The 12,984-nt window shown below is 35.2% G+C and overlaps 1 protein-coding gene across 6 annotated transcripts in view; it reads right to left on the bottom strand.

Moving 5' to 3' along the window:
* The window catches only part of MON2 (MON2 regulator of endosome-to-Golgi trafficking), a 124,842-nt gene that overhangs the window by 85,680 nt on the left and 26,178 nt on the right, over positions 1 to 12,984 (bottom strand). For all 6 annotated transcript variants that reach the window (XM_051846365.3, XM_070052566.2, XM_002711305.5 and 3 more), the window contains 3 exons: positions 9,803 to 9,930; positions 8,697 to 8,828; positions 2,306 to 2,435 (listed from right to left, as the gene is read on the bottom strand). In XM_051846365.3, coding sequence (XP_051702325.2) covers positions 2,306 to 2,435; positions 8,697 to 8,828; positions 9,803 to 9,889 — 349 coding nt within the window. In that variant the 5' untranslated portion in view covers positions 9,890 to 9,930. The remainder of the gene's footprint in view (positions 1 to 2,305; positions 2,436 to 8,696; positions 8,829 to 9,802; positions 9,931 to 12,984) is intronic.

The following is a 12,984-nucleotide window of genomic DNA, read 5'->3' as shown; positions in this document are numbered from 1 at the left end:
AAGTGTCTGCTGCGATGGTGTTTCCCAACTGAGCATTCCTTTGCCAATGAAAAGATCATTCTTTGTGAGTTATTACAGCCTGTTTTGAATAAATGCTAACTTCATGACTACTTGAAAAGAAAGAGGTTCTAAGTAGTTTTACTTTATTAAAACGTATTAAAGCATTTTACCTTTGGAGACAAACAGCTAAAACTACCAATCCATGAGTGAGGTGAGGTTACGACTGTATAAGACATTTAAACCAAGAAACAGCCCTGTTTTGTTCTGACTTTTTTTTTTTTAAGATTTTTTTGTTTGATAGGCAGAGTAACAGGGGGAAAGACAGAGAGAGGGAGAAACAGAGATCTTCCCATCTGCTGGTTGACTTCCAAAATGGTCACAATAGCCATTTTTTTTTTATCAGTGTTACCCTAAGAACATCAACTGAAATGAAAGATTGCCTAAGATTAAAAGTATAGAAAAACAGATTAACTATAAAAATCTTTTGTGTTGTTTTTTTTTTTTTGACTAAATAAAGCATATAAAGTGGGGCTAGTGCTGTGGTGTAATGCCTGTGGCGCTAGCATCCCTTATGGATGCTGGTTCCAGTCCTGACTGCTCCACTTCCAATCCAGTTCCCTGCTCATGTGCCTGGGAAAACAGCAAAGAATGGCTGAAGTCCTTGGGTCCCTGTACTCATGTGAGAACAAGAGAAAGCTCCTAGCTCCTGGCTTCAGATTGGTTCAGTCCTGGCCTCTGCAACCATTTGGAGAGTAAACCAGTAGATGGAAAACCTCTTTCTCTCTTTAACTCTGCCTTTCAAATAAATAAATCTTTTTAAAAATATCATATAGATTGCTGATAAGTGTAGCATTTTGTGATCTTTTCAACAGATGAAGAAAAACTTACTTTTCATCCAATAACCTAAAAAAAGCAATTTCTACAGTTCAATGTTATAAAATTTTAGAAATTTTAATAGAAACAAAGAGTATACATCAGTTCTCTGAAAAGATATATTTCTAAGTTTTCATGAATGTTTTCAAGCACAAAGAAAAGGACTTTCAACATACTAAAAGTATTGTATAGAAGTATATAAAGATTAATCTTTATATAAGTATTCCTGATTAGCATGTTAATAGGCACATACAAAACTTCACATGAGGGAAGCCTACTTTGGAAATTTAACCTAAAGAAATAATTCAGGGTAGGCATTTGGCCTGGTGGTTAAGACACCTCTTGGGACACCCTCATGCTATATCATAATGTCTGGGTTCAAGTCCCAGCTTAACTCCCAATATTATCTTACTGGTAGTGTGCACCCTGGAAGGCAGCAGGTAATGAATGGCTCAAGTAGTTAGTTGGGTTCTTGTCACCTATGTAGGAGATCTAGATTGAGTTTCCAGCTCCTGGGGTCAACCTGGCCTAGCCCTGGCTGTTGTAGGCATTTGGGGAGTGAATTAGCAGACGGGAGATCTGTTTCTCTCTACTTTTCAAATAAATAAAGTGGGTTTTTTGTTGTTGTTGTCTACATCCAAATGGTGGAAACAATATATGTGGGAAGGCACTCAGAACAGTTCTAAAATAATGAACATCATTTTTCCATAGGAGACTGGTTCATCAAATTATAAAATACCTATAAAACATAATGTAAACATTAAATTTTAAACTATGAAGAATAACAAGAAAAACTCACAGACTGTAACATTTGGCTAAATATGCACATAATGGGGCAGGTATTTGGCCTAGTGATTAAGACCTACTTAAAATTACTCTGTTTCACTCTGGAGTACCTGGGTTTAGTATCTGGCTCCAGATCCTGATTCCAGCTTCCCACTAATGCAGACCACTGGAGGCAGCAAGTAATGGCTCAAATAATTCAGCTCCTGCCACTCACACAAGACACCTAGATACAGTTCCTGGCTCTAGGCTCATGCCTGGCCTAACTCCAGCAGGCTGTAGGCATGCCGGGAAAGGAAGAAGTATATAGTAACACTGTGCCACCATATGAACACTACACATATAATGTAATCTTTGCTTTAAAATGTGAAATTAGCATCATCAATGTAAAATTACCCATATATTGGAAATAAACATAGAAAACAAAGATTCTACTTCTTAGGGTAATAGAACTGTGAGGGATTCATTTTGCAAATTGTTATTTTTTATATAATAATGTTAAAACAAATACACGTTTTTAAAGCAGTCTAGTCTTTAAGTAGCCTAAAATACCCTAAAACCATAGGACAAAGGCTGAAAACTAATAAAGATGAAATCAGGCATATAAGAACTATCCATAATCACAAGGAAACAACTTTCATCACTCTACCTTTGTGATGCTCATCTTCAGCGACCATCCTCTCAAAAACAACAGTCACAACTTGCCGTACTGTCGCCGCGGCTGTATTATTTGTAATATTATCTTTTGTGAAGTGTAACCGAAAACAGAGAACAATTGCCTAAAAATAAATTATTTAAATAAGATGAAGAGCATGGCTATTATCCTTATTTTATCAGATGCAATACCAAATTAAGTAATTTCTGTTTGATTGTTTCAATAACAGATATTTTAAGTCCCATCCTTTCATAGAAAAAACTATGAAAATATTTAGATTTTGAAGTAATTCAACCTCTCAGTAAATACGCAGCCACATAAGGTTACCTAACTGAAGTAACTGGTTCTTTTAATGTGTCTTACTTTTAATTCCCAGAATGAATTGCTCTGCAAATAGCAAGTATTCAAAGTTTAGAGTACCACTAAAATAATTTAGAAAAATACTATATAAACTTGCTATGCATATAACTAAAAATATGTTTTGAAAAGGAGTCATTCTTTTATTTTGTAAAATCAAATTTATTAAGGTATAATTTATATATAATAATATTTCTTAAAAGTATACTTGAATGAGCTCTAACAAATGTACACCGGCGCCGCGGCTCACTAGGCTAATCCTCCGCCTAGCAGCGCCGGCACACCGGGTTCTAGTCCCGGTCGGGGAGCCGGATTCTGTCCCGGTTGCCCCTCTTCCAGGCCAGCCCTCTGCTGTGGCCAGGGAGTGCAGTGGAGGATGGCCCAGGTGCTTGGGCCCTGCACCCCATGGGAGACCAGGAAAAGCACCTGGCTCCTGGCTCCTGCCATCGGATCAGCGCGGTGCGCCGGCCGCAGCGCGCCGGCCGCGGCGGCCATTGGAGGGTGAACCAACGGCAAAAGGAAGACCTTTCTCTCTGTCTCTCTCTCTCTTACTGTCCACTCTGTCTGTCAAAAAAAAAAAAAAAAAGAAAAAAAATGTACAGGCCTGTGAAACTACAGATACACTTGAGATATAGGATATTTTCATCACCTCTAAAGTTTCCTTGTGCTCCTTTTCAATACATCTCTTTAATCAACCTTTAACCTCAGACAACCATCTATCCATTTTCTTACAATTACAGATTACCTAGTATTTTCTATAATTTTATATAAATAGATTTATTCAGTATATCCTTTTCTGTGTCTGGCTTCTTTTCAAATAAAGTATTTGTGAGACTTGTACACTTTTATTATTAAGCAGTTTTCTATGGTGTCAAGATATAACATTTTGCTTATCCATTAATCTCCCGATGGACATCTGGGTGGTTTCTAGTTTGAGGCTATTATAAATAAAACAGCATGTACATCCTCTCTGTGAGGATTTATGTTTTCATTTACCTTAGGTAGATCTCTAGGAATGAAATGTTTGGGTTACACAGTAAGTATAGGTTTAACATTTTAATCCAGTTTCCCAAAGTGGCTTTACTATTGAACTATCTATTCTATAGCTCCACAACACTTAGCACTGTCAGTCTTTTAAATTTTTAACTATTCTAATGGATGTATAATGGATATCCCGGTGGTTTAAATTCAAACGTCTCTGATCACTGTGAGTCTTTTTTCATGATTTAGTCATTTAAATATCTTATTTTCTGAAGCATCTACTGAAAACATTTATCTGTTTTTTTAAATTGAGTTGTTTGTCTTATGAATAAATCACAGGAGTTCTTTATATAGTCTTTATACAAAGTCCTGTAACAGGTATTTGCAAATACTTTCCCCCATTCTGCAGCTTCTTTTTTTACAGTTCATGGATTTTGTTGCCTGAGAAGTCTTTGCCTGCCCCAATATCTCGTAGTGGTTTTCTCCTGTGTGTTCTAAAAGTTTTAGTTTTAAAAGAAACCATAGAGAAAAACATAGTGATTATTTAGATTCAGTGCCTTATCACCTGGATTATATTAAACATTTTAAAAGAAACAAGCCTTTACCATTACTATTACTCTTTATATGTCAATACAAAGGAAAGGTTCATTATATAGTTATATAGAAACTTTCATAGTACTCAATTTAGTTATATTTCTTTATATTTGATATTTTCATCCCATACTATTTAATTCCAAAATAACAAAGTAAACCCTATAATCAGTTCTTACTTGTTAAGTAGGCCAAATTATAACATATTGCATAATTTTAAATATATGTAACAGAATAATAATGGCCAGAGATCTAAAAAGCTATGTACAAGAAAAGTGTAAATAAAAATAAAGTATTTTATATAGCAGGTAAAGGCTTAAAAGAATAAACTATTTGCAATTAAGTAAAAATCTTATAAACTAAGTTATAATAATATACTTACTCATATAAATGAGTAAGTAGAAAAGACACATATTATCTCATTCAAGATAGTTACACAGAGCACAATGTGACAGTGTATTTCTCAAATTTATAGGCCATCCTTAAAGGCATGCAAATTACAATAAACAATGTGAAGTCCAAAAAATTTCTTAGACAACAAATGATTAATTGAAAACAGCTCTTTATATTATTCTCTACTTTAATCTTTGGAATTATCTAATAATTTTTTTTAAAAAAGGCTCTTGAGTATAACAAATAGAACACCTGTATATATTCCAAGGGTGGCTAGGTAACAAAAAGATAAGAAACAGCTATCATACAAGAAGACTTATCTATTAAAAATATCCAGAAAAAGGGCTGGCACCATGGTGCAGTGGTAAAGCCACCACCTGCAAGACTATCATCCCATATATGCGCCGGTTCGAGTCCCGGCTGCTCCACTTCCAATCCAGCGCTCCACTATGGCCTGAGGAAGCAGTGGAAGACAGCCCAAGTCCTTGGGCCCTGGCATCCATGTGGGAGACTCAGAAGACGCTCCTGGCTCTTGGCTTTGGATAGGTGTGGCTCCAGCCATTGCAGCCATCTGGGGAGTAAACCAGCGAATGAAAGACCTCTCTCTCTCTCTCTCTCTCTCTGCCTCTGCCTCTCTACAATTCTGCCTTTCAAATAAATAAATAAATCTTTAAAAAATATATCCAAAAAAAGATTTTTCTAGCCGCTTAAGAGACAGATTTGAACTATCTGATTTACATATCACATATATATATAAAATTATTTCTCAAAAAAGAGAAGGGAGAGGTGTGACAGGGAATCTAAAATACTGTACATATCCTTTCCCTCTTACTTCCCTCATCTTTTATCCCAAATCTTCTGCTACTTTTCCATTTCCTATTCACAACTAAGCCTGTGATCTGTACTCAAGAGGCTTTGCTTAAGAATCCTAACCATATTCCTAGACACATACAATCTACCAAAATTGAGTCATGAAGACATGGAGAACCTAAATAGACCAATAACCAAGATGGCAATTGAATTAGTAACTAAGACCCTTCCAAAAAAGAAAAGCCCAGAACCAGATGGCTTCATTGATGAATTCTACCAGACTTTCAAAGAAATAATTCTAATTTTTCTCAAGCTATTCAAAATAATTGAAAAGGAGGGAATCCTCCCAAATTCCTTCTAAGAAGTCAGCAACACCTTAATTCCTAAACCAGAAAAAAAAAGAACTATAGACCAATATCATTGATAAACATAGAGACAAAAACTCTCAACAAAATACTAGCTAATGCAATCCAACAACACACCACAAAGATCATTCACCCAGACCATGTGGGATTTATCCATGGTATGCAGGGAAGTTCAACATTCACAAATCAATCAATGTGATAGATCACATTAACAAACTGAATAATAAAAACCGTAAGATTATCTCAATAGATGCAGAGAAAGCATTTGATAAAATACAACAACCTTTCACGTTGAAAACCTTGAGCAAACTGGGTATAGAAGGAACATTCCTCGGCCGGCGCTGCGGCTCACTTGGCTAATCCTCCGCCTGCAGTGCCGGCACCCTGGGTTCTAGTCCCAGTTGCTCCTCTTCCAGTCCAGCTCTCTGCTGTGGCCCAGGAAGGCAGTAGAGGATGGCCAAAGTGCTTGGGCCTGCACCCACATGGGAGACCAGGAGAAGCACCTGGCTCCTTGCTTCAGATCAGCACAGCGCGCTGGCCGTGGCGGCCATTTGTGTGTGAACCAACAGAAAGGAAGACCTTTCTCTCTGTCTCTCTCTCACTGTCTAAATCTGCCTTTCAAAAAAAAAAAAAAAAAAAAAAAAAAAAAAAAAAAAGAAGAAGGAACATTCCTCAACACAACGACAAACCCACAGCATCCTATTGAATGGGGAAAAGTTGGAAGCATTTCCACTAAGATCTGGAATCAGACAAGGATGCCCATTTTCACCACTGCTAATCAATATAGTCCTGAAAATTTTCACCAGAGCCATTAGGCAAAGAAAAAAAAAAAGGGAGGGATATAAATTGAAAAGGAATAAGTCAAATTATCCCTACTTGCAGATGACATGATTCTATATATAGGAGAACCTAAAGAATCTACTAAGAGACTACTGGAACTCATAAAAAGAGTTTGGTGAAGTGGCAGAATATAAAACACAGAAAAATCAACAGCCTTTGCATACACACAGTTCCATGGCTGAGAAAGAACTTCTAAGATCAATCTCATTCACAACAGCTACAGAAAAAAATAAATACCTTGGAAAACATTTAAACAAGGATATGAAAGATCTCTACAAAGAAAATCACAAAACATTCAAGAAATAGAAAACACAAAAAAATGGAAAAATCTATGTTTGTTGATTAGAAAAATTAGTATCATCAAAATGTCATATAACCAAAAGCAATTTAGATTCAACATGATCCCAATAAAAATACCAATGACATTCTTCACAGATCTAGAGAAAATGACACTAAAATTCATATAGAAGCACAAGAGATTCTGAGTAGCTAATGCAATCTTATACAACAGAAACAGTGCTAGAGGCATCACAATACCCTATTTCAAGACATATTACAGGGCATTTATAATCAAAGCAAATTGGTACTGGCACAAAAACAGATGATAGACCAATAGAACATAACAGAAACACCAGAAATCAACTCATACATCTACAACCATTTTATGTTTGAAAAGGGAACTAAATCAATCACTGGAGCAAGGACCATCTCTTCAAAAATGTTGCTGGGAAAACTGGATCTCCACATGCAGGAATACAAAAACCCACTCAAAATGGATCAAGTATCTGAATCAACTATGACCTGATATCATCAAATCACTAGAGGAGAACATTGGGGAAACTCCAAAAGACATTGGCGTATGCAAAGACTTCTTGGAAAAGACCCCAGAAGCAAAGGCAATCAAACCCAAAATAGGGCCGGCGCCGTGGCTCAATAGGCTAATCCTCCGCCTTGCGGCACCGGCACACCGGGTTCTAGTCCCGGTCAGGGCGCCGGATTCTGTCCCGGTTGCTCCTCTTCCAGGCCAGCTCTCTGCTATGGCCCGGGAGTGCAGTGGAGGATGGCCCAAGTCCTTGGGCCTTGCACCCGTATGGAAGACCAGGAAAAGCTCCTGGCTCCTGCCTTCGGATCAGCGCAATGTGCCAGCCGCGGCAGCGGCCATTGGAAGATGAACCAATAAGACCTTTCTCTCTGTCTCTCACTGTCCACTCTGCCTGTCAAAAAAAAAAAAAAAAAAAAAAGCCAAAATAGACGAATGGGATTACATGAAGCTAAGAAGCTTCCACACTGCGAAACACTCAGCCAAGAAGCAATCATCAGAATGGGAGAAAATATTTGCATATTTTATGAAATAAGCATATGAATTATCTGTACCCCCATGTTTATTGCAGCTCAATTTATAACAGGTAAGCTATGGAATCAACTCAGATGTCCATCAACTGATGAATGGATGAAGACATTATAGTATATATACACTATGGAATACTATGTAGCCATAAAAAAGAATGAAATCATCATATTTAGTAAAATAAGCCAGTACCAAAAAGACAAGTAACATAAGTTTTCCCTGATCTGTGGTAACAGAGAATCAAAAATGTAATGTATAGTACTGAAATTAAAATTATGAGCTTCAATGATTGCTTATAGCCTTTGTCACTACTGTTGAGGAACACTGCTTTTATCTTCATATTATTTGTTGAACTCTCTACTTACTGTAGGGTGAATCTTATGAGTATAAAATAAACTGAAAGTAGATCATGGTAAAAATCAAGAGAGGGAATAGAAGAGGAAGGAGGAGGGAGAATAGAGTGGGAAGTATCACTATGTTTCTAAATCTGTATACATGAAATACATGAAATTTGCATACCTTAAATAAAATTTAAAAAAAAGAATCCTAACATGATTTCAACTCTATTGGAGAGAAAACAAGGCACTGATGGTTATTAATACCCAACATCGATCATTATAATAGCTACAGGAAAGTTTCTTTTGGTTCAAAAACACCAGGCTTTAAACTTTCATCATTCAAATCACGTCTTAAATCCTACCTTAGAAAGTGCCTCATCATGAACTACTGTATTGGTTGTTAAAAGAACAAGAACTGTTTGAAGTAGCTTAAGTTCTTCAAGACTATTTTCCATTAGTTGCCAAAGCATATTAATTATATTTCCAGCTGCAGTCTGTAAAATAATTATTTGAATAACTGTCAATAAATAGAATAAAGCTCTTTATGACCTTAAGAAAATGTATATGAATCTCATCTCACCTGAAGAGAATTTCTTGATCACAATAACAAAAACTTTATTCTGAGACTTACAGATCCAAATACACCTCTCAACTAATTGGTGACTTAAATGAATAACTTTCTCCTCAAAAAGAGGAAATTTCTATGAAATAACACATTCAATTATACAAAAATAGAAGCATGTAATTTCTGCAATACCAGCCAAAATCAAAGCTCATTCCTACAATATGAATGTGTTTCATTTGGACATGAATAATGTAGACATATACAAATTATGAGTCTGCTGCTTTTTATACATTACTTTATTTGCAATGTTATAGGAAAAAAGGCAACACAAGTTAGCAATACAAATTTGTACACTCAGTAAAATCTGACATTTGTTAATATGCTACACTAAGGGAAAAAAAGAGAATTTACTTCTATTATATATTGTATGGAATAAAAAAATTAAGGTACTTTCTATTAATTTGAAAGCAAGATGCAGGTGCACAGTAATAAGGTTTCTTTTGTTTTACCATCATAAGATTAGACACAAACATTTAGCTAATGAATTACAAATTACCACTTCAGATAATCTATGAAACAGTCTTCATTTTCCCTCCTACCTTTTAAAAAAGACTTATGAATTATATAAATAACTATTCAATGATATTGAAATTTTGCTTCCCAAAATTATCATCTATATTACCAAACTATTACTTCTTAAGCATGACTAGACAAGTTACACTTCATCTTTATTCATTATTAATGAATGTTTAATGAGAAAATGTTGCAATATTTATAATTTCCTTCAATCACATTGCCATTTATAAAAGTTTTACATTAAATCTCACATTATATTTTATTCTCTCCTCATAAAAACTTCTGATACGACTCTTAAGTACAGTTCAGACAAAATCTTCAAATTACCTCAGACACGACTTCATGTGACATGAGTCTCTGAATGGCGGCCAAACACAGCTGAGTGATCTTCGGTTCCTTGGTCCCACAACCCATTAGAAAAGGCTGTACAACCTCTGAGCTGTTCTCTTTCAATGCTTTATTTAGAACACATATAAAATGCATTATTAAATCTAATTCAAAACTAAGCCTAATTTTTTTTACAAAATTACAACCAGTAATGACAATGTTAACAAAAAAAATTGATTTATGTAAAATAAATACCAAATGAAAATTGAATGGTAAGAGTTAAAATATTTTGGATACTAAAGGCTCTATAATAAAACCACCTCCTCAATGACAGCTTTGCCTTGCCTTTCTCCTAACACTCTGTCCTTTGGTTCTCCTCCTCCTTTCATAAACTCTGCAAGCACATGGATCCTCAGAAGTTCTATCCTGCTTTAGAAAGCACTCTATTTCCTCATGAAGTACAGATAAGAATTCATTATTCGCCAGCGCTGTGACTCACTAGGCTAATCCTCCGCCTGTGGCACTGGCACCCTGGGGTTCTAGTCCCGGTTGGGGTGCCAGATTCTGTCCCAGTTGCTCCTCTTCCAGTCCAGCTCTCTGCTGTGGCCTGGGAGGGCAGTGGAGGATGGCCCAAGTGCTTGGACCCTGCACCCGCATGGGAGACCAGGAGCAAGCACCTGGCTCCTGGCTTTGGATCGGTGCAGCGCACTGGCCGTAGTGGACATTTGTGGGGTGAACCAATGGAAAAGGAAGACCTTTCTCTCTGACTCTCACTGTCTAACTCTGCCTGTCCAAAAAAAAAAAAAAAAAAAAAAAGAATTCATTATTCTGGAGCAGAAAGAGTAATTATAAATAGTATATACATCATCCCTACCATACTTGTGAATGAATATTCAGAAACTTCCTAGAATTATATTTATTTCTTGAAATTACATAGCACTAGTTTCTTCTTTTAGAAATAAACATTTCATTAAAATCAAGAAATTTACTCCTCTTATTACTTAATCAGTACTTTAAACCAATTGGATGCATATGATGTAACTTCAAACTGTAACTTCTACCAAGTCAACTTTCTCATAAGTTTTAAAATAGTAACAGAAATGTAAAAGTTAGAAAGTACACAAACTGAATTATACATAGATTTATAAAACAAAATTAAATCAATACACACTTAATGAAAGGCTACATAAAGATGAGTAAGACAGGCTTTCCATCCTCAGGAAATATGAATAAATAAAATAGAATTCCAAGTCAAGAGAACATTAAATTTATGAAGCTGATATTTGTCTTTCAATCCATTATTTTTTGTGGCAATTCATGTAATAAAGAATATAAATCTGAGTTTTAAAATTTTTCCCAAAACACTGAGGAAAAGTCATCCAGAATCACCATTAAGAGCAAAAATCAGTGTTAATTTTACCATTTAAATATTCATCTTTCCTCTCCCAAAGCTCTCTTTAAGGAAAGGTAACTGATAGTACAGTTTCCTACCCCACATTCTGCAAATGCTCTCCTTATGCCAGCATAAATCACTGATCTAGCATAGCTAAGAGACAGCAGACGTGACCAACAAAGAATAGTATATCCTAGAGAACTCTCCTCTTATTTCCTTGTTGTTCTGTACAAAGGTTTTGATTCAAGCTTAGAAATAAAGTATCTATAACAATGACTCAAAAGATTGATATGTATGATTAAAGAGATGACCATAAAAGCTTTAAGAAACTATTAAATCTCTTACTTAAGTATAAAGTTATATCACTTCCTCTGCTAAACATTATTAAACATTATTTAGGTAAATTAAAAGTTTTCAATAGTAACAAGTTATACTTATAAGTAGTATGATGAAAATGTGTTCTTCATTTGAAAATCACAATAATCTTCAAGAATTTATAGGGCAAGCTATGGCCCAAGTAAGTAGGTAATAAAACTAGAATTTTAGATCATATGTCCTTTAATTCTTGGTTCACTATTCTTCCTACAACATTGTGCTGACACGTTTCAAGGTAAACAGCAAGTTAAAAAAGGACACAAAAACCTGCACTTTAAAGCTGTCCACCTGAAGAATTCAGATAAAGAAAAGACAATACGTTTTCACAGAGTCTAAGATGCCAATGAGTTTTAAGACATAACTATTATATCACAAAGAAAGAAAATCAATGCCCATAAAATTATGACACAATACTTTCAAATCACTAATATTTTTTCTATACAATTTCATCCTTTGGATCATCAAGAGCATTGGGGATGCCTCATATCTTGAAAGATTACTTTGCTACTGTCTTTCAGATTTTCTTCTAAGTCACTGACATCTACACTGCATGTTTTGATGCCAGCATTTTCGTAAGTTCACCTATAATGTTAACAAAGCTTTGTTTTGTTTTTAACAACTAGGGTGACATTTTAAATAGCAATTAAAACCAACAAAGCACCAATACAAAAGATGTGATGATAATAAGAGGTTATAACTATGAATAAAGTTCACATACACACTGAACAAGAAAACTACACCCTTACTGGCCCACAATGATACTAAGGTACCATCAATTATAAGATGAAAGGCCAATTTGGGAGATGTTAAAAAGTTTTGTTTAAAAAAAATGTGCATCTTAGAACCAATAAAATAAACTATGTCATAGTGAAATGTACAAATATTAGTTACAGCTAAGTCTGTGAGGCTGAGACAAACCTAAAATAGTAATAAAAATATTTTTTAAACCTTAAAGTAACTCAAAAGGATTGAACACCAGTCTCATTTCTGTTCACTTTCTTTTCCTCCCAATTACAAGAAAATGGTCAAAAAGAAAGTTTCTATATTATCTAGAATAGATGATCAACAAAATCATAACAAAATTATCTATTCTAAGTCTTCTGAAGCACAGTTTGAGTAACAAAAACATACCCAGCACATCTAGATCACAACTCAGTAAGAGAAAAATCTTAAGAAAGAAAGAGACTTGATTTGTTTTCCTTCTTTCAAAAGAGATAGTGGTTCTGGAAAAACAGGAATTACTCTTGTCTTCTAATAGATATCCACTCTCTATTTACAATCATTTTAATGATATGCTATTTTAAGGTGGCTTCATAGAGATGTCTTCTGTAGGCTGATATTTTAGAAATCACATCAAGGAAAGGGCTGGATAGCACTGCAAAGACATCATGCTATAACATTTATATGTTGTTCC

Source organism: Oryctolagus cuniculus, chromosome 11, assembly GCF_051225735.1.
Source record: "Oryctolagus cuniculus isolate XC-2025 breed Fujian yellow rabbit chromosome 11, ASM5122573v1, whole genome shotgun sequence".
Classification (NCBI taxonomy): domain Eukaryota; kingdom Metazoa; phylum Chordata; class Mammalia; order Lagomorpha; family Leporidae; genus Oryctolagus; species Oryctolagus cuniculus.
This window is presented reverse-complemented; position numbering and strand designations above follow the sequence as displayed.